Source organism: Ischnura elegans, chromosome 2, assembly GCF_921293095.1.
Source record: "Ischnura elegans chromosome 2, ioIscEleg1.1, whole genome shotgun sequence".
Taxonomy (NCBI): Eukaryota; Metazoa; Arthropoda; class Insecta; order Odonata; family Coenagrionidae; genus Ischnura; species Ischnura elegans.
Genome location: NC_060247.1, coordinates 80,261,102 through 80,280,769, shown reverse-complemented (window position 1 = coordinate 80,280,769; position 19,668 = coordinate 80,261,102). Strand labels below are relative to the sequence as shown.

At 35.8% G+C, this 19,668-nt stretch overlaps 1 protein-coding gene across 9 annotated transcripts in view; it reads right to left on the bottom strand.

Annotated features, from left to right (window-relative positions):
• Positions 1 to 19,668, bottom strand: part of LOC124154044 (spectrin beta chain) — a 217,393-nt gene that overhangs the window by 37,867 nt on the left and 159,858 nt on the right. For all 9 annotated transcript variants that reach the window (XM_046527531.1, XM_046527527.1, XM_046527530.1 and 6 more), the window contains 26 exons: positions 19,068 to 19,220; positions 18,594 to 18,717; positions 18,250 to 18,413; positions 17,332 to 17,683; positions 15,914 to 16,105; positions 15,564 to 15,764; positions 14,805 to 15,017; positions 14,378 to 14,524; positions 13,672 to 13,863; positions 13,195 to 13,383; positions 12,506 to 12,670; positions 12,088 to 12,327; positions 10,726 to 10,938; positions 10,506 to 10,638; positions 10,033 to 10,151; positions 9,355 to 9,513; positions 8,910 to 9,050; positions 8,689 to 8,811; positions 5,371 to 5,688; positions 4,647 to 4,847; positions 4,131 to 4,339; positions 3,697 to 3,901; positions 2,610 to 2,804; positions 1,757 to 1,936; positions 721 to 965; positions 248 to 386 (listed from right to left, as the gene is read on the bottom strand). In XM_046527531.1, the coding sequence (XP_046383487.1) occupies positions 248 to 386; positions 721 to 965; positions 1,757 to 1,936; positions 2,610 to 2,804; positions 3,697 to 3,901; positions 4,131 to 4,339; positions 4,647 to 4,847; positions 5,371 to 5,688; positions 8,689 to 8,811; positions 8,910 to 9,050; positions 9,355 to 9,513; positions 10,033 to 10,151; positions 10,506 to 10,638; positions 10,726 to 10,938; positions 12,088 to 12,327; positions 12,506 to 12,670; positions 13,195 to 13,383; positions 13,672 to 13,863; positions 14,378 to 14,524; positions 14,805 to 15,017; positions 15,564 to 15,764; positions 15,914 to 16,105; positions 17,332 to 17,683; positions 18,250 to 18,413; positions 18,594 to 18,717; positions 19,068 to 19,220 (4,912 nt within the window). The remainder of the gene's footprint in view (positions 1 to 247; positions 387 to 720; positions 966 to 1,756; positions 1,937 to 2,609; positions 2,805 to 3,696; positions 3,902 to 4,130; positions 4,340 to 4,646; positions 4,848 to 5,370; positions 5,689 to 8,688; positions 8,812 to 8,909; positions 9,051 to 9,354; positions 9,514 to 10,032; positions 10,152 to 10,505; positions 10,639 to 10,725; positions 10,939 to 12,087; positions 12,328 to 12,505; positions 12,671 to 13,194; positions 13,384 to 13,671; positions 13,864 to 14,377; positions 14,525 to 14,804; positions 15,018 to 15,563; positions 15,765 to 15,913; positions 16,106 to 17,331; positions 17,684 to 18,249; positions 18,414 to 18,593; positions 18,718 to 19,067; positions 19,221 to 19,668) is intronic.

Here is a 19,668-nt window from a genome sequence, read left to right as displayed (position 1 = left end):
TCAATTGCAGTTCTGCAGGATAATTTATCACTTTAAACAATTCCAAAGCAATCATTTTTAATCTTCTGCATAATTATAACTATTAAAAATAAACTATGTACGTAGCCAAAAATTATCATAACATTTCAGTTATGAATCATCTGCATCAAAATCATTAAAAAAACCAGTTTAAAATCCTGGAAATTCATGGATAATGGGATAGTTTTTCCCAAGATAAACTCCCCAACCCACTGACATAGATACTAACCTCATTTGATGCATAATGATTTCTTGAGAGAAGTTCTTTTCCAAGGGATATACATGCTGAAAAGTTGTCTTCCCGGGCATCAATTTCAGCTTTCAAACTTTGATGGTTGTTCATTAGAAGTTCCACACCACTCACATCCCTGAAAATTCAAAACAGGATATATACAGAGAAAAAAAACATTATACAACCAGTACAAATTAGTAATCCCTTAATTTAGCTGAGAATATATCGCTTTAAGCCACTTCTCCCTATTCCATACTTTTTCCCCATCCCCCATCAGCTAAGGTAGAGAAAAAACTAGGCTCCCTAATGAGGATATAAGTCAATGGACATAATTTCCCAAATCACAATGATAAAAAAATAACCTTGAGAGGACCTTCAAAATCATCATCACTCCAATCAAGAGAAATATGTAATATCAGTTCACAAAACAAAATCAATGAGTTCGAGAAATAATACAAATTTTTTCTCACCTAGGCTTTTCGGAGGTATTCATCTGTCGTACTACATCATCCATCCACAGCATTAACGTGCGCACCATGTTGAAGAATTTGTACAGGTCACCAGTGTCCGCCAGTTTCTGCTTGCGGGCATCACATATGGCTTGAAGTTGTTTCCATGCACTAACTACTTCGCCCTCTCGATTGGTAATTTCTTTCGCTTTGTCACCAGCATATGATGCCTGCAACTTAGCCGAGTCTTCCTGTATTTGCTGAATCTGGAAAATAAATACAACAATTTCTATTAAGAGTTGTTTACCAGAAGATCTGTAGAGACTTAAAAAAGAAGTATCAACAGGAGGATCAAAAATTGTTACAAAACTCAAGCTTAGCTAAAACTCATTGAATGGATGGCATGATCAAGCATGTCATAAAATACCCTTTACCTCTTCGATATTACTAGTATTGACACTATTTTCAAATTTACTGTGATAAAATTCAAGGCATTTTCTTAATAAACAGATTTTTCTACTGTGGCTTGGCCAGGAAAAAATTAATACCACCAATGGTATCAATGAAATTATATACTTTCGAAGGAAGTCATTGGAAAGTATTTCAAAAAGATAACCGAGTGATGGCCAGACTCCCTTTTCCACAAGAATACTGAAAACTAGCACTATATGCAAAGCCAGAAGTGCTCTAATATTTTCAGAGCTTTGAAAGAAATATGAATAGGAGTTTTTACCTCCAAGAAAATAATTTTAACAACCTTCGTTTTATAACCAATAAAATTTCAATTATGTACTATTTTTCCACTAGAACACAATAAAAAAAATAAATACTGGTAATGAATAAATCTGTAAAATTCTGATTAGGTACAAATAAGTATCTTCAACAAATTAAGGACTTAACATAGTTATCCATAGATTTATTTTAGAATAGTGAATGTAACCATGAAGCAGATGAGAAAATTAGACAGTAAAATTTTAATTACTACATACTATGCAAGTTGTAGACTACAACACGTCTAACTTCTTTCTTCATTTTTCTGGCAGATGATATTTTTTACCTGAGACTGAAGAGTCAGCAAATCTTGAAGGAAGTTTTGGTGCTTTCGCTGGAGGGCTGATACTGAACCAGCATCCCGACCAAGTTCATCAGACATAGCATGCTGCTTCTCCAATACCCGTCCAAGCACATCTTTGCAGTCATGGAAGAATTTGTGAAGTTCTCTTGAAGCTGCAAGCATCTAGAAAAATAATACGTTATATTTAAGCAAAGGTAACATATGATCCTTCCTACTGACTATATCAGTGACGGTGCTAGCAGGTGCGGGGCTAGGGGCGAACCTTCAGTGCGGGGCCCTTCACTTAAAATATTAAACTCTATACCCCATCTACAAACTCGAGCATTTTGAATCCCTACCACTCTCTGGCTAAGTATGTGTTCCCCTCCCAAATTTAGACTTCGTAATTACGCCGTCATGATACCATCACGCCTTTGAGTTCAAAATAGTATAATACAAATTAAATTTATAATTATATTTATTCATAAAATTAAAACGTAAAATAAACATAAAAAGCGCGCTATTTACTTTAAATTACTGCATTATTATTCCTTTTTCATAATATTATTTTTTGTCTTGCACGGACTTAACAATACAGTAATAGTTGAAATTGCGTTTTCAAACTATCGTATATTTTAATTTTTTTTCACGAACGCGGGGCCCCCCAAAGCGCGGGGCCCGGGGCAGTCGCCCCGCCCTAAGGCCGGCTCTGGACTATATAGTAATGTATTTTTTTTAAATAGTATGAACACAGAAGAACTAATAACAAAAATTTTGATACTAATGTTCATTTAAAATTTAATTAGATTTTAGCATAGGGAACTGTCCTATATGATTCCATGAATTTCTGCTTTACCTGAGTCCTCGTTTCAATGAGTTCCAGCAAGTCTTGCCATGACTCATTCAGACCATCCTTCCACTCAGCAATGGTAGCCGAATCTGAGTGGCCGGCACTGATAAGTTCATCAGCTATTGCATTAACAGCTGCCACTCTTTCACTGCCTATAGCTCCTGTGTCACTAGCAAATTCCTTGAATCTCTCCCAAAGAAGCTGCAAAAAATGGAACACATAGTTTCATTGTCACATGAATAGATAAATTCGCAAATTAAAAAGAGGAATGAAGATATAAGAAATTCTTCGCTCAAAATTACAGCAGTCACATCATTCGGCCTATTGTTAATTTTTTAATTCATAGATTTCATATCCAAATGAATAATAGCAAATTGACTTATTTTTATTAATACGATGTAAAACTATAATGAAAACGTTCTCTCTCACTGAGAGCAACATCATTCCAGATTATTATACCGACACAATTGCATTTGACCTCAATTTAATCATTTTACCATTTTGATGATGAATTAATTTTTCTTTAAACTGCTACATCAAAAGTAAAATATATACTACTTTTAAATGTCATAGTTTTGCATCTATAATTGCTTAAAAGAAGAAGCTGGGCATAAAAATATGTACCGTATCAAGTGAGCATCAGGAAGCATCAAGTGACACTCACTAAACTAAGTGAAAAAAGTTACAGAGGGGCGATTAATTTTTCCAGATGCCTCCTTAAAAAAATGCAACATTTCAGATACAAAGGGAAATTTTGAGAATCTCTTTATTCCAGCTCACAGCTTGAAAAAAGGGATGTCAAACCGACAAATTTGACCAATTTTAGTCATTTCCTACTGCCTGTATGTTATTTAAAATATACTACTAAAATGCTATCACTCAATATAAAATTAATGGGAAAATGAATCTATGGATGGATTTCATAATTTACAGTTCCAATGTAAAATTCAACAACTTATGAATTAATTTTCCAGGTTCTCATGTAAAATTACCAATTTTAGGAGGTTAAAATTTTTGAGAAGGAAGCAAACCTACAGATTCAGTCTTCAATTTCACACTAAACTCAATCATTCATATAATCTTAGGTATTTACCGTGACATGGTCATAGTCTTGACCCAATTCATGAGAACTGGCAACATTCTCTCTCTCTGTGATCCATAATTCCAAGTCATCAACCTCCCGGTTGAGCATAAAGAGTTGAAGAGCTTCGTCAAGCTTAGCCCTCCTCTCACCAGCCAAGTCCTTCAGCCCAGCATACAACTTGTCAACCTGGGACTGCTTGACTGCTATTTGGTCACTGCAATAATAGTTCCGCAATGACTGATCTTATCACATGACAATTAAGAATTAAATTTTTATGTATTTCCCATTATAAACTGTCACCTTTTGATCACCATTGCATGCTCATTAATTTCCATAGTGGAATTGGCACCATTACAGTTAAAATTAATGGTAAAAAATTTCGTCCAAAATAAAAATGGGTACCAATTAGCACTGATTAATGAGAAAAATAGTTCAGTACATACCTGTCTGGGTGTTGTTCGCTTGTAAGTTGTCTTGCAGTCTCACCAAGTTGCCTGATTGTCTCGGCATAATCTTCCACTGCTCCTTCGAGGCTTTCATGCTTCTTCATTAGGTTCTGAGCAGAGATCTCATCCTTACCACGATCCTCCACCATCATATACAATTCTTGCTCACTCATCCATGACTCAGCCTCACTTGCATCAAAGAAGTACTGAAAAAGTGTACAAAAATGGTAAAAAGGCATTTTCTAAAGGTCATGAAATAAAAATTCCAGTGAAGAAACCAAAACCTCATTCATCAAATATAATTTATAAGCAATTTAACTAAGTGATTTTATTTCCAAATTATAGTGAATATAAATTAGTAAATATTAATTTAATATGTATTGATAGAATAAGACTTAATTAAAACACCAGCCAGGAGAAATAAGAGGTTAGATTTGTCTCAATTAAGAGCAATTAGTGACAATATGTCAACATCTGACTGACAGTCCCAACCAAATTGAATGAATTTCATACCTGTTGTGCCTTCTCTGATTGCATGAGATTATTTTTCCTGTTCTCCACTGCATCTTTCAATTCTTCCCACTTCTGCATCAGCTCTTCAATAAGGCGGTTAAATTCTGGTGAACTCTCATGACCTTCATCAATCAATTTCTGGCCATTGTTGCACACAAGATGTATCCTAGGCTCATGATTGTCAATTTCCGTGCGTAGTGACTAGAAAATATTACATGATGCATAATAGTAAACAGTTCAGAAATTGAAAAGTCGTAAGACAAAAGCCTTAGGTACGTTGTTATCTTAGCTGTTCAGGTTTAGCAGTAATACCAACAATTAATTATTCAAGTACACAAAATACATATTTCCCACAGCCAAGGATAGTTATTTTCTCACAAAATTCAAATGATCTATTTCACAATTAACAGATAGAAGTTTGGAGCAAATTTTTACAAAAGAGAAACACTTTGTGGTAGCATCAGCTGCATTGGAAGATACCTATTATTTGTAAAGTCATGAAAATTTCTTTAAGTTATTCTTACTTAATTTTGCTACTTTTAGAGTGATCTACTAAAAAATAAATCATCAAAATATATTACAAAATTAAACACACTTGACTTACATCTGAATAAAAAAATTAACCAAGCTTCTTCAGGTCCATTAAAACCAGAAGCATAAGAATACATACATAAAAGAAAATTTTCAATGTATTGAATGGACTATACCATACATATCATCTTACCTGGTTCTTCTTTTTCAGCATGTTGACATTGAACAAGCTATTTCCATACTCTGATGATGTTGCTTGAGGCATCTTCTCAGCAATCCAGAGCTTCTCGTCTTCAACATCTCTCCTGAATTGGAATGCTTCCTTCTTCTTCTCCAATTGCCTCTGACGATCCAGCAGAGGAGCTTTGAGCTGCTCAAAGCGCTCCTCGACCTGAGCTTTCTTCACCTGGATCTCGTCCATTTTCTCTGGAGCAGTCCTCTGCAGGTACTCTGCTTGAGTTTCCAGCTCAGACACTTGTTTGGCTTTGACAGCCATCTGAGTCTCAATCATCTGAAATAATCAATATGAAGGGAGATTAGTATGAAAAAATCATAGCCTAGAATCATATGATTTTCAATTCCTGTAATAAATATACTTTTCATATATGTTTATTAGGCTCTAGCACAGTGGCGCCGACTCCATAGGGCCTGAAGGGGCCCGAGCCCCCTCAAAAATTTGTTATGGGTGTGAGGAAAAATGTGTCAGGCTTGTCGATTTTCCCTGGAGTGTCCAGATATTGAGATTCGAGTTATCAGTGTTCTAATGTTGATCATATGAATCTTCTAAAATGTTTAAAAAACTAAAAAATCACTAATAAAATTTCCTGGGGCAAGATCCCCGGTTAGGGCCCCCCCCAATATTTTTTGTAAGTCGGCATCCCTGCTCTAGCATAATGAAAAGTTGCTCATTACGGGCATCACCGAAGGCACCAATATCAATCCCACCCAATGCTCACATATATTATAGGCAGAATCCAAATAAAAATGTACTGAACAGTTCGGAAGTTAATAACTTAGGGAAAATACATTGCATACGATTTAAAATGTCTGAGTACGTAAATATAGGAGGGGATAATACAACCAAGGAATTGTAGGATATGACTGTACATTTTCAGTTTCATCATTAAAATTACTCTGCCTCCTACCTATATGATGAGGGGCTTTAAAAATCCTCCATAAACATTGAAAAATGCAATTACCGTAATTGCACGAATATAAGATGAACACGATTCTAGGACGACCCCCCCTTTTTAGGAACTCCACTATGGGAAAAAAAATTTTCCAGGGGAAAACGATCAATGCGGGGATGTTTGGCTAGGTTGCCTATGTCCCAGGAAACACAGGATTTTTTGCGCGTAATGACAGGAATAGTGGTACTTTATCGAGACACTTAGGTCTTATTGTTGATTCAACTAATTGTTTCTTCGGAGGGGCCATGGTCCGAAGACGAATAAAATTAAACTAGTGAAAATGAAACCTGACTTTATTAAACCCGCAGGGAAAACACTCGGTGGTATGAAGGCAAGCCACACTGGAAAGTAGGAAACCACTCGTACGAGCTATGCTATCGCGTTCGGCGTACGCAGAGCATACTGCAGAGGGTGAAGCATGACCATATGACTGCCCCATGAAATTTTTTGTCCCAAAGTACCCATTCTTTTCTAATTAGCGTAGTGCCAGGGCGGATTAATTCGGATTTTTAGTAGGGAGGAACAAAATATCCTGAGAAGATATCCCTTCGTCAGTAACTCCGACAAGTGAGACTTATGGTATAACTCGTAAATTGATAACTGATAATAACCTGATATCCTGTTTTCCGAAAAAAATGCTGCATTAACTGCCGAGAAGCTCAGCTACGAGGATATCGAGATTCGCCAAAAATCACCATCGTATTTTTCCAACTAGTTCCTTACTTAAAAATGCTTAAATAACGTTAGAAATACGTCGTGTTTGGTCTCGTTCTTTTTTTAATTACGAGGACATTGCAAATATTTCAGCCTAATAAAAGTATAATACCAATTGCCAAAATTCATTGTTAGACACCTTTTGAGCTAATAGGTGATTCATACAGCGGTATATTTTTTTCGAAGCTAAGGTCTTCGTAATACGATCCCTGCGCTAGCTGGGACCTTTTGTTTGATTTCGGAGAAGAGGAAAGCATCAGAGGGGGGAGGCGAGTGCTGAATGGAGGGGGATAGCGGATCTTGGGGAATGCGCTTATGTTACTATCCCACGGCTTTGAGCTTCTCCCAATGATAGTTTCATTTCGTGGGGAAGATTTAATCTATGTGCCTGTCGTTATTAGCCATAAATTGTATTTATTTCGTCTCATTTTCGTCAAAAGATGGATGCGGGAAAATTATACGTCGAGACCACGATCTTCAAACAATCAATGCGGGAAAACGATACTTCGGAGATGCGGGAAAAATTACACTGTCTATATGGAACTTTATATGGGACCAGAAACGGCGAACGATGAATGCGGGAAAATGATCAATACGGGTACGATAGATCGGGGTTCCACTGAATAACTTTTCTTTTGAAAGCGGCAGTGTAATAATTTCTTTTCTCTGCCATCGTAATACTCTGAAAGGCACGGAATCACAACTGAATCGATCTCTCTAATCAGAGGCAAATCATGTTGCCTTCTTACCGTTGCTCTGAGAAAAATGCAACGACTTTTTGTGAGTTGATCGAGCTTTAACTTGAATGGAGCCGAACCCAGGGTAAAGCAGGCAATCTTGCGGACATGGCAGAAGTGCACCCTGCGACTGATTGGCACGCACCGAATCTTTGCCTGCTGCCCAAAAATGGAAAACGTTTTTTTTTTTTACTTGAATGCAAAATTAAATATGCTAAATTATGGTTAACACATTATGGTCCGCACACGTGTTTTTACGTGTTTCCGCCACCAGCGCTTATGTGCCGATCACGTGTTTTTACGTTTTTACGTTTTCATGCAGTGCAGTCTCCTGCTGACCTCTACGGATTTTTTTGGAACTATTTCGACCTAGTTCTGGTTTGTGCGTCTTCAGGTAGCTTTACTGTTTGTTTTTGTGAAATTTGTTCTTATTGACGTCTTTTTTATCGACGTTTTAATAGTTTGAACATATATTGAGGCCTATGGCATAAAATATGACCGGCCCCAATGGCTAGTCTAGTTTAAAGGGTGCCGGACCAAGATGTGTTAAGCTATTTTTGATGTTGATTTTTCGTTGTATAGCTATCAGGTGGCAAACTCAGGCGTCCATAATTTTTCCGACGTAAATTATGCAACCCGATTGATGTCGAGCATTTTGCATCCGATTGTAAGACGAACCCTATTTTCTGCAGGAGTTAGGAGGGAAAAAAACCTCGTCTTAGATTCGTGCAAATACGGTATTAAAAAATATCAAATATGCAAGTGAATTTAGCTATTGCACATAACAAATAATAATAATTAAACAAGAATAAAAAATACTAATTCAATTATTATAGACCTGAATCCCAAAGGACAAAATGCACAACTCACCTGTTGTTTTTGCATCAAAATATTTACAGATGCCAAATCACTTCCAGTGTCTTCAGACTCGATCTGCTTCTCAAGATCATTCATCCAGGAATCAATGTCATCACAAGTTTGATGCAAAAGTACCTGAAAAGAGTAGGAGATCCACCCTCGTATCATCCACCTTCAACAAAAATGAAGTTTTGACTAACACACTTTATTACACACAGTTAAAAGCAACTTACTTCTCTGTTAGCATCAAATAACCTCTCTCCCTTCTCCTTCGTTGTTCTTTCCAAATTATCAAACTGTTGCCCAAGTTCCTGTATTTTTGGAACAATGACCTCAGCAAGTTCTGGTTTCTCTTTCATGAGATGCTCACTGGCCTGTGTAAAACGTGGAAAAAAATTGCAACTTACAAAAAAAACACACACTGATTTCTGGTAAGAGCACTTTAATTATTAATGAAGAAATTAGATGTATTCACTTCATTATTTGGATTAATTTAAATATGAACCTTATGATGAACAAGACAATATGAATGAAGTTTTTGTTAACATTCATTCAAACTTATGAAAATGATTTCCCATATGTTCACAATAACAGAAAGGAAAGAAGTTGAATACTCAACAAAAGATAAAGACTTTGATAAAGAAGAAGCATACTGGTCATACTCAATAATTCTCCTACCTTTTGGATACTTATCAGCCTGTCTTTGTTGGAAGCAATTTCAGCTTCAAATGCTTGATGCCTGGTCCATTTACTATGCACTGTTTTAGCACTCCTGTAAGTTTCATCTTGGGCAGTGATGTTCTTTTCCTGGATCCATTCACTAAGTTCTTCACAGTCCTGGATAAACAACACAAGACAGTAGGTCAGATCAGTGGCTGAAGTCAAATTTGCCATGATGCATCAAAATTTAAAAAAATCCTTCACGGTATATTTAAACCTTAGGTTTAGTAATTACTCACAAACAAGTTTAATTTACGATCTTTTGTTAAAACTTATTCCTTAAATAACAGAAAAAAATCTAAAAAATTAACACATGTGAAGTATTTTCTCTACCCTTGAATCATCTCAAATATACACCTGCATCAAAGTTTTTCACACTAATACCTCTCACATATGGGTGATTGTTTATCTGGAAATCTAAACCACAGAAGTGTCATTTTAGTAGGTCTTCTTTAAATTTGAACTTGGCTTATACATGATTCACCAATGAAATGCAGACACTATAAAGAAGCCTTCTCTACACAGTTTGGCTTCCTTTGTCATCCAAAAAATAGCATCTTTTTCCTCTTAAGCATATTACAAAATCCAGTAACATACAAATTACTTCAAAAGAGACATTTTAGCATGAAAGAGTACCTGTAAGAACTGGTGCAACTCAAGTTGATCTCTTAACCTCTCCATCTGGAGAAGAGCCCTTTCCCTGTTGTTATTCCTTCGCTCGCTGATATTTTCTGCTTTCTTTTGAACCTTATCAGCTGTTTATAGGAAAAAAGAAGAGAATTGCTAAGTTTTCAATGTTAAGCACAAAACAATTATTCAATTCAATCATTATACCCAAAACAAATAATTCATTTTTAAAAAGAAAATATTCATAAGGATACATTAACATATTCAATGCCTCACTACACACATTAAGCATTCTTATTGCCAAATAGTGCCAGAAAAAGTAGCTTGATTAACATTAGTTAGAAAGGATCAATGAAATTAAGATAAAAATTTTGGGAAGGGTTATTTTACACCATGATTTAATCACTTAGTAATTTTTGACTAAGAAAATCAAGTATTACAAGGGAATAATGATACTTCTACAACAAGAAAATCTTTATTACCTGCAAAATGACCCTCATCATTCAGCCTCGAGGCAAACTGTACGACTGAGTTGATTTTTTCATCGTTTGCCTCCATCGTTGTGAGGAATCCTTCATGCCTTTTGATAAGGTTCTCTGCCTGTTCTAGATTAATCTGAGGGAAAGTACATATTATATAGTAATCTTACTACCATCTACTTCACAGAGAAATTTGTAACACTTTATAAAGCAGAGTTCTTACTGGAGTCTCATCCTTGCTCAACACATGCTCTTGCTGTGATAACAGTACTTCGGCCTGTTTTGCATCCCTGAGGAACATTTGCAGGTTGAGGGATTGAGACAGAAGTTGCTGCCTGTTCTCCCACATCTGATGAAGCTCTTCCCAACCATCCTTCAGAGCCTTCAGTCGCTCTCGGAGGAACATATACTGGGGGTCATCCTGAGTAGATGGCTCCTGAAAAGTCACAAAATGATTTTGATGTTTGATTATGACATGGTAATTAAAAAAGAATCATTGTATACTTGAAGGGCCTTTGATTTGACATAATCTCTGCCTAACATTATGTAAAGGCACTTCTGCCATGTTTTATTTTGGGATCTGTTATCACTAATTCAATTTTTCTTTTTTTTTAAACAACTTCCACCCTTCCACCAGTGTGAACATGAAAAAGCTGTCAAAGCATTTCACTATTTGGCCAGAGTAATAAATGCAGATTCGGAACTAAGAAGTTGAAACTTTACATACACATTCATTGAGCTTATGATCCCAAATAGTAATTCATTTTATATTTATATTAAATATTTCATTAACAAAGCCATCATTTTCAAATCTTTATGCTCTTATCCAAATTACTATGGTAGCAACTGGATTTTCAATACGAATTTTTCCATTAAAAAACCAAAAGAATTAAATTGAATAAAATCTCTAGAATAAAAATGAAAAGAAGTAAACCATAACAAATTATTCCAGGTACAGGTGTGTAAATACTGACCATTAATTTATGCATGAAAAAAGATAACTTAAAAATAATTTTGCAAATTTAGCTTATTTGCCAAATAAATTCTTTACTGACTAAAAGAGTCAATTAATTAATTTTACTGAGTTAAAAAAGAAAAGCAGGGTTTAGCCTATCAACTGGCTCTCTCAAAAACTTTCGTAATATAACTGCAATATTTCTTTGCCACTTCAAGATATTATGATTTGAAACCAAAATGGATTTGAAACTTCTCGATTGGATGCTGCAATCTTTCAGTCAGGTGTATAGAGATCAAAATCAGTATTATATTACTATATATAAATAATAAAAAAGCTGAGCTGATAATATAATTTTAGAATTTGAAGCATATACATACTTGAAACAACAGTCAAACAATGCATGGATACAAATTATGCCTTATTCCCTTTTTATTCTAATTACATATTTAGCCCATCTGGGGTTGGGTGATATCATATCACACACAAAATAATAAAATCCTTTATGCATTTACCAAAATGTATTAGGGAACGGAAATGGAAATAATTAAAAAATAATGGTTTGGGAGAGGAAAAATCAAGAGGAAGTAAGAAAATTAAACAAGCAAAATTACAAGTTCTGAATCTTACCGCTGTGATTCTTTCTCCATAGTCCATCATCTTGATGTAGTCCTCCGTGTAGTTATCTATCTCCTCACGTATGCTCTGGTGTTGTCCCAATAGTCGCTCTGCATCAGCAAGTGAAGTCGGGACGTCTTCTGAGGCAACATCCGTTTGAGATCGAGTAAGCCATGCTTGGAAGTGATCCAAGTCACGTAGGAACCTATGCAGATCTCCAGCTTCCTCCAGCTTGGAGTCACGCTCTTTGAGCTGTTTGGGAAAGAATAAAACGAGACAATAAGGCAACAGAACTTAAAAAAAAAGAATCTAGTTTAGATATTTTTGGAAAAAAAATACAAAGAGCCTTATTATATAGATCTAGGATAGTTTCGACATCACATGGGAAAGTTTTTATATCTATAATATAGGCAGGAAACGCGGCACTTACCATCTGAGTGAGCTGCTCCCAAATTTCTCGGATCTGGACAATACGTTCACGAATGGCAGCGGCTTCTTCAGGCCTTTCTCCTTCAATCTTCTCAGCTTCTTGCTCCAGAGAATCTACCTTGGCTTGAATAGCAGCAAGGTCACGCTCCATGCCAGACAGGCGTCTCTGTAGGAAACAAATGAAGGATATCAGTTCTGAACCTTACAGAATGTTTACTTCGGTAAAATCACTTGAGCCCAGCAAACACTATGATATATAAATGCCAAAAGCAAAAGGCAATTATATTATGTACAAGAACAAATGCTTAATAAGTTCAGTTCCATTTGCAACCAGAAACAAAAAAGAACCTACCGTTTCACTAGTATAAATTTAACCATTAAAAAGTACACTATGCTATGAAAACCCAAACATATGTAGTTGCCAATAAATAAAGATAATTTGGATTGACATACAAAAACCACCTAATACATGAAAGACTACCTTATTGTTAAGTTTAAAGGTTTTAATACGGAGAATATTTTCCCATTACAGTGAAGTATTTTAAGTGATCTTTTATTCCAATGGATGTCAATAGAAGTATCACAAATTTTAAAAGCACTGACTGCTGACAAATATCATTATGAGAAATTGTCTTCCTAAAAAAAAAAAAACTATGCATTTATCCTCGAGAAAATAGTTTCGGAACCCACCTGGAGAGTCATTATTCCAGTGAGATCCATTTCCAAGCTATCAGTAGACTGCAAAATACGTTTCTTGTCTTCTATCCATGATATGGTTTCACGACATTCTATGTGGAATGTTTGGGCGCCATGGGCGGAATTCAATTCTTCTCTCTTTCCTTCAGCCTTCTCACGAAGTTCTGCCCAGTTGTGGTTCAGCTACAAATATAACATTTCCTTAGATTATTGGCATTCAAAGTTTAAGGAAATAGTGGGCCACTTAAATTTTGGATGTAAGAAATTATGATTGAGAATATTACAAAAATAAATTAAAATGATGAATAACTAAAAATAACAGGTATGATGGATAGAAAAAGGTAAATGCAACAAAAAGTATCCTAGACAAAAACAAAAAAAGGTTTAGGGAGCAGAGTAATTTATCTTTTTTTAAGGGGTTACGTATTAGGCGTTGGAGAACAATTTGCATATTATGGAGTCCATAGTTACCTCATTCTGCCGGGCAACTATCTGTTCTGAATTAGGATGCTCCACATGAAGCAGCTGCCTTGCCAGCTGATTCACAACTGCAACACGAGATGCATTAGCATTCATTTCCTTCTCAAAGCCATCATAACGGTGTTTCATTATTTCAACATCTTCAATGTCTTTGTCTGGAACCATTGTCTGAAGCATTCGATCCTGAAAGAAGATGAGTTAAAGTTAACCATTGCTCTCTTTGCAATAAAATACAGATACCTACATAAATATGCGTAGGGATGCAATCTTATAAAAGGGATAAAAATTTCATTGCAAAACCAAAGTGAATTGAAATGAGGAGGGAAAAGTTCAACATTTTGGTTCATGTAGCCAAACAAGAACTCATACGAAGAAAAATAGATACTTGAAATATGGAAAGGAAACAGCTTTGTAATTGCCAGCTAAGCAAAATGAGCTGGAAACAACTTGAACATTAAAAATTCTAATCACCAATAGCAATAGGAAAGTAGCACACGATGATGACAAACAGCTAGTACAAGAAGTAATTACTGGAAAAAGGTCAATGAACTAAAAGTACAATATAATACAAGTTAATTCAACCAGCAAGTAATTTACAAAAAAATCCCATTTTAAAATTGAAAGTATAGGTAAACAAATTGAGCAATTAATATTTCTAACAGGGAAAAACTGACATGCAAAATAAGACCATAAATACCTTCTCTCCAATCCATTGCTCGACTCCATCAGCTTCACTAAACAGTTTGTACAATGACAGGGCATCAAGCAGCCTCTGTTTCCTCAGCTTAGCCAATTCCATGAGTTCTTTGTATCGGTGGTCTATGCTCTCGAGTCTCTGTACAACCTAAAATATACATAAAGAAATTAGATGAATTTTTTAAAGACTTGGCATACTAAGAAATCACACATTAATGACTTCATTTCATGGAAGTTCATAATAAGTATATCAACTGTAATTTTAAATCAGAATTTTAGGCAGATTTGAACTTAGTAAAAATAATCTTACAATGGGGATAAGATTAAATATAATACATCCCACTGACTAGAGAAGATTTTTTTACACATCAATGGGACCACCAGGAAATGTGCACAGGTGAAATGAAAAACAAACAGTGAAATATTACCTCTGGTGACTGCCTGTCTTGCACACCAAGCTGTTCTGCTTGCTGGTGAAGGGCATCAATTGTTGAAGCATAGTTCTTCAGCTCATCAGTGACATCTTTGTGCTTCTTCAGCAATGACTGAACATTAGCTTCATCACGCCCAACATCTTCACTTGATACCAGACGTAGTGTGTCAAGCATCCAGATGTCAACATCATCCGCATCGGCAAAGAACTAAAAATAACATACATTTTTATGCATTATTAAAGGGATTAATTAAAACAAATACTAAATCAAACCAAATTATTACGAATATAAGAATGCTAAAAATTACATTTTGAGTGATCCTTCATTTAATACCTTGAAAAGACTTTTAGGACTATCAAAAGAAAAAAAAATCATTCCCTAAGTTTGATTCACAGAAAAGAATATTCTTAGAGCAACATTAAATTTCCTAATAATAGAAAGAAGAAAAGTATTCAATATTGAGAGTAAAAGAGTATCGAATAATTTTTAATTAATTATGAGTATCAGTATCAATGGCTCATTTGATTTCATCTTATGATTTGCATTAATTGTGGCAGAAACATGGACCACACTACTCAGAAATAAGTATGAAGAACTATATAAGTAGAGGGATGGAAGGAATTACTCATTGATGTAGCTATAAATGTAGGCAAAATCGAAACATCAGTATTGGAGGCCAAAACTTGAAGGAGATGGAAAAAGAACACTGCTCACAGGTTTTACAGCATAAGGGAGAGAGCGAGAGACACCAACCTGGTGAAAGTCGACAGCTTCCTCAAGCCTCTTCCTACGGAATTCAGCCAGCTCCAAAAGATGGTTCCACATGCCAAGTATCTCCTGCAACCTTTCCCTGATGCGGTCTGCACCAAAGTGACCTTGCTGCACCAGCTCATCTCCAACGGCAACCACACTCATAAGCTGGGATTCATGACTGGAAATTTCATTCTCAAGGGCCTAGATTATGACAAACAGGAAAAGAGGATGACATTTGGAAATTCTAAATTCATTATAGCACCAGTAAAAAAATGGGATTAAATCTGCAACTTTCTTCAAGAGATCTCTCAATCAATTGGATCATGTCATTGGGGGAAATAGTTATTCACCTTGTGCTTGGATAGCAGGAGGTTGATGGTGGTAAGATCATGTCCTATATCCCCTGTGGACACAATTTGCTCTTTCTCCTTGATCCAATTCTCTTCATCAGCCATATCCCAATAGAACTGCCACAGCTTACGGCTCTCTTCCAAGCGAGCTCTGCGCTCCACTGCAAGCTTCACTAGCTCAGCATACGCATCCTGATTAGAAAAGAAGTACAATTAAATATTTCAATTTTCTGAATAATGAAGCCAAAGAAATGTGTGAACTCATTAAAAGAAAGATTTTTTTCTCAAATCAGCCACTAGTGATTCATGTAACAGTCATAAAGTAAGAATTCCTTAATTGAATGATTTACTCATTTATAACCAACATTCCATTCCCTGATATTTCTTTCTCAGTGAGATATTTCATAAAACTTATTATTATTTGGCACAAAATATGGTAAGACTTTTAATAAGACAGTGGCTGACTGTGTTTCTGATGAATAAAACAATGGTTTTGCAATTGCTACAAATACAAATTACTCATGTGTGTCACCAGATAGTTGGGTGCCTTCTACTGGCCTTTAGAAAATATCATGGAGAGTTTCTTCAAATAAATTACTAATGAATGAACAATACATTTCCTGAATATCAAGTAGATGATGGCCATGCAACTGAAGCTTTAATATTAATTTTCTGGTAAAGGGAATTCTGTTGCAATAAAAATTCTATTTCCTGTAAGTTAAAACAAATGCAATTATGACAGGCTATAGTCATCATGACATTTAAGTTCAACAGATTCAGGCTTCAATTGGTGGAAGTTAGACATATTTAAGTAAATGAAAGGTCGTAGCACTTTTCCACAAGAATTTTTAATGCGTACAACGCGATTCGGCTCACTGAGCCATCATCTGGTACAAGACGCTTGAACACATGTGAAGATCCCTTTTATACCCTTGAGAGAGGAGAGTATTGGAGAAGGAGAGGATTTGACATCTTTGAGGATGGTGGGGGGGGGGGGGGTGGGAACGGGTGTACAGAGTATAGACAATGGGGAAAGATACAACTACGGGATGTGGACGCGTCTTGTACCAGATGATGGCTCAGTGAGCCGAAACACGTTGTACGCATTAAAAATTCTTGTGGAAAAGTGCTACGACCTTTCATTTACTTGAATCATGACATTTGTTGAATGGCATCTCACCACAAAAAAAATTACTTTTACTCGAGAAAAGAAGGAAGTAGGGTAGCACATATCACTTCTTACCCAATTTCCTTGAATTTAAATCTTACGCTGTATCAATGTTAACACTGTCAAATTATGTATTTTTCCACGGGATGTGAACTGAACATGCATTGCACCCCACTTGGGACACATGAGTATTTTTTGTATGGAGAACACATAGATTCCTGTAGCAAAAATTGACTCCAAATATACTCACCTCAAGCTGCTGGACACGTTCCACAATTATTGAAGGGTCACAAGGACGATATCCTTCAGTGGTCTCCTGATCAAGGAATCTCTGGGACTGCTGCACAACTGCCTTCACTCGTTCACCCAGAACATTGATATCTGCTTCGACCAATGAGTGCTTCTGCAGTAGATCTTCCACACCCATCAAGTGCTTTCCATAGTCATCGGACAGTAATCGCATCTTGATCTCCTCCATGGAGTCCAAGATGTACAACATCTCCTGGAAGTTCTGTTGGAGCTGGAGTGAGAGTTCGAGACGCATACGCCGTGCTCGCAATAGCTCCAGAAGGTAATTCCACAGCCGTAGGACATTCTCTTTCCTATGGAAAGAATCATTTGATTCAAAAACTTTTCCAGTCAGTCTTCACCAATCTGAACAGAGCAAAATTACATACTGTAGCAATAGCTTCCTTATTTTTGGTGGTGTAATCGTATTCCAGTCATAAGATAATCCTCTTTTTTTGAAAAAATGAGGAATGATTTACTTTTTTTGTACGCAAAGATTTTGCTTGGGGTGTCATAGGCATTAAACATAACCTTCAGCTTGATTAAAATCCAAAATTCGATAATAAAATTCTTTCAACAAAATATACTTGGGCATAATGAGTAAGGGGGAGATTCATTAAATGGGCACTATTTATAGTAAAAATCAAAGAATTACCATAAAAAGTATACAATATGCCACAGAGAAATAATCAATGGTTTGAAGGTCTGAGAGATAACTCATATTGAAACCCAAAATGCTTACAATACACATTCTTAAACTAACATTTGCCGTGAAAAATGAATGAAAATTGAAAAGTCACCACCAGTTTGTGGGGCCTTGCTAACAGCAAAAAAAAATGCTTGAAGTATTCTAACACATGAATTTGAAAATACAGGTTACCTTGCATTGATCCTGTCAATGTCATGATAGTTTTCGGCTTCGAGCTCTTGAGAAACGGCGACCACTGCTTGAACCCTTTCTTCGTATGCAAAGATGTCAGTTTCAATTGCCTCATGTTTCTTTGCTGCAGCTTCAACAGCAGCCAGATCAAATCCAAAGTTATCCTGAAAGAGATGAGGTAAATATAGTCACCAAAATATGTTATCTACAGGGTAATTTAAAAATTACATCTCAAGCCTGGAATAATTAAAGTCATGTTTTCAGCAAAAAAGAATACAAAGTAAAGATGTATAATGTAAAAAATAAAAATAGGCAACTAAATTCAAAACCCAAGATCAACTAACCTGTGAGACAAGCCTCTGGTTTTCACTCAGCCAAGTTTCACGCATACTGGCCTTTCGATTAAACCTTGCAGCAAGCTGCTCCAATTTTTCTTGGCGAATCAACTCCTCACGCAAGGCCAATTCTCTGCAATTAGAAACAATTACTTCCATTTAAGAGTCCAATGATAAAAATGAGATGAAGCCATTCAATATTTTCGCCAAATAAACTAAGTTAATTTAAGGAGCACAAATTAGGAATATTCACTCTACATTCATGACTGTATGGGCCTATCAATGAAAGACTAACACAAAATGTGACTCTCATGAAAAATTCTGATGGCCACAAATATACAAATTCTTTCATTCAGTAACAAAATCCTGATTATAAATCCAGTGAAATAGAACCTAAGTTGGTAATAATATATAGAAGTGTCAAATTTAATAAGATAAAAAAAATCACAGTTATAGAATATTAGTTATTATGAGTAATTATACCTTTCGTGCTCTGCTTTTTCCAGACGTTCCCAAGCCTTGTTTATGTCAGAAATCATTTTTCCCTCCTTTGGCAAATATGGTTTCTGATTATTGGCCCGCATTTTAGATTGTATGGTGAAGAGTAGGACTTCCAAATTTCCTTTCTCAACAAATCTGAGGAAAAAAAGGATCAATATCAATTATATCTGCTAGCATCTAACAATATATATTTATCGAATTAAGGTATGAGGGCATAAACCAAAAGATATCTAAATTGCCAAAGTATAGAGGCCATAATACACCGGGCACATACTTGCACAATCTGATGTGTGTATGAAGGCACAGTCCACTTTGCATTGTGTAAATTGCTAGAACACATGTGAGAATGTGTGTATGTGAGATGGCAAAATAGCCCTTTCTACTTTTGTTTGTGCATTCAAGCAATTCCACACCATAAAGAGTGCAATTCTCACCTATGCAAATCTGTGCCCCTTGTAAAATGGCCTCATTAAATTAACCCTTAACCGGTGACGTGCGGTCTGAGAGACCGCTGCGTTTCTAAAATTATGAATATTTTCAAAATTAAGACTTCAAAATATCTATAATTCTCGTTTGCTTCATA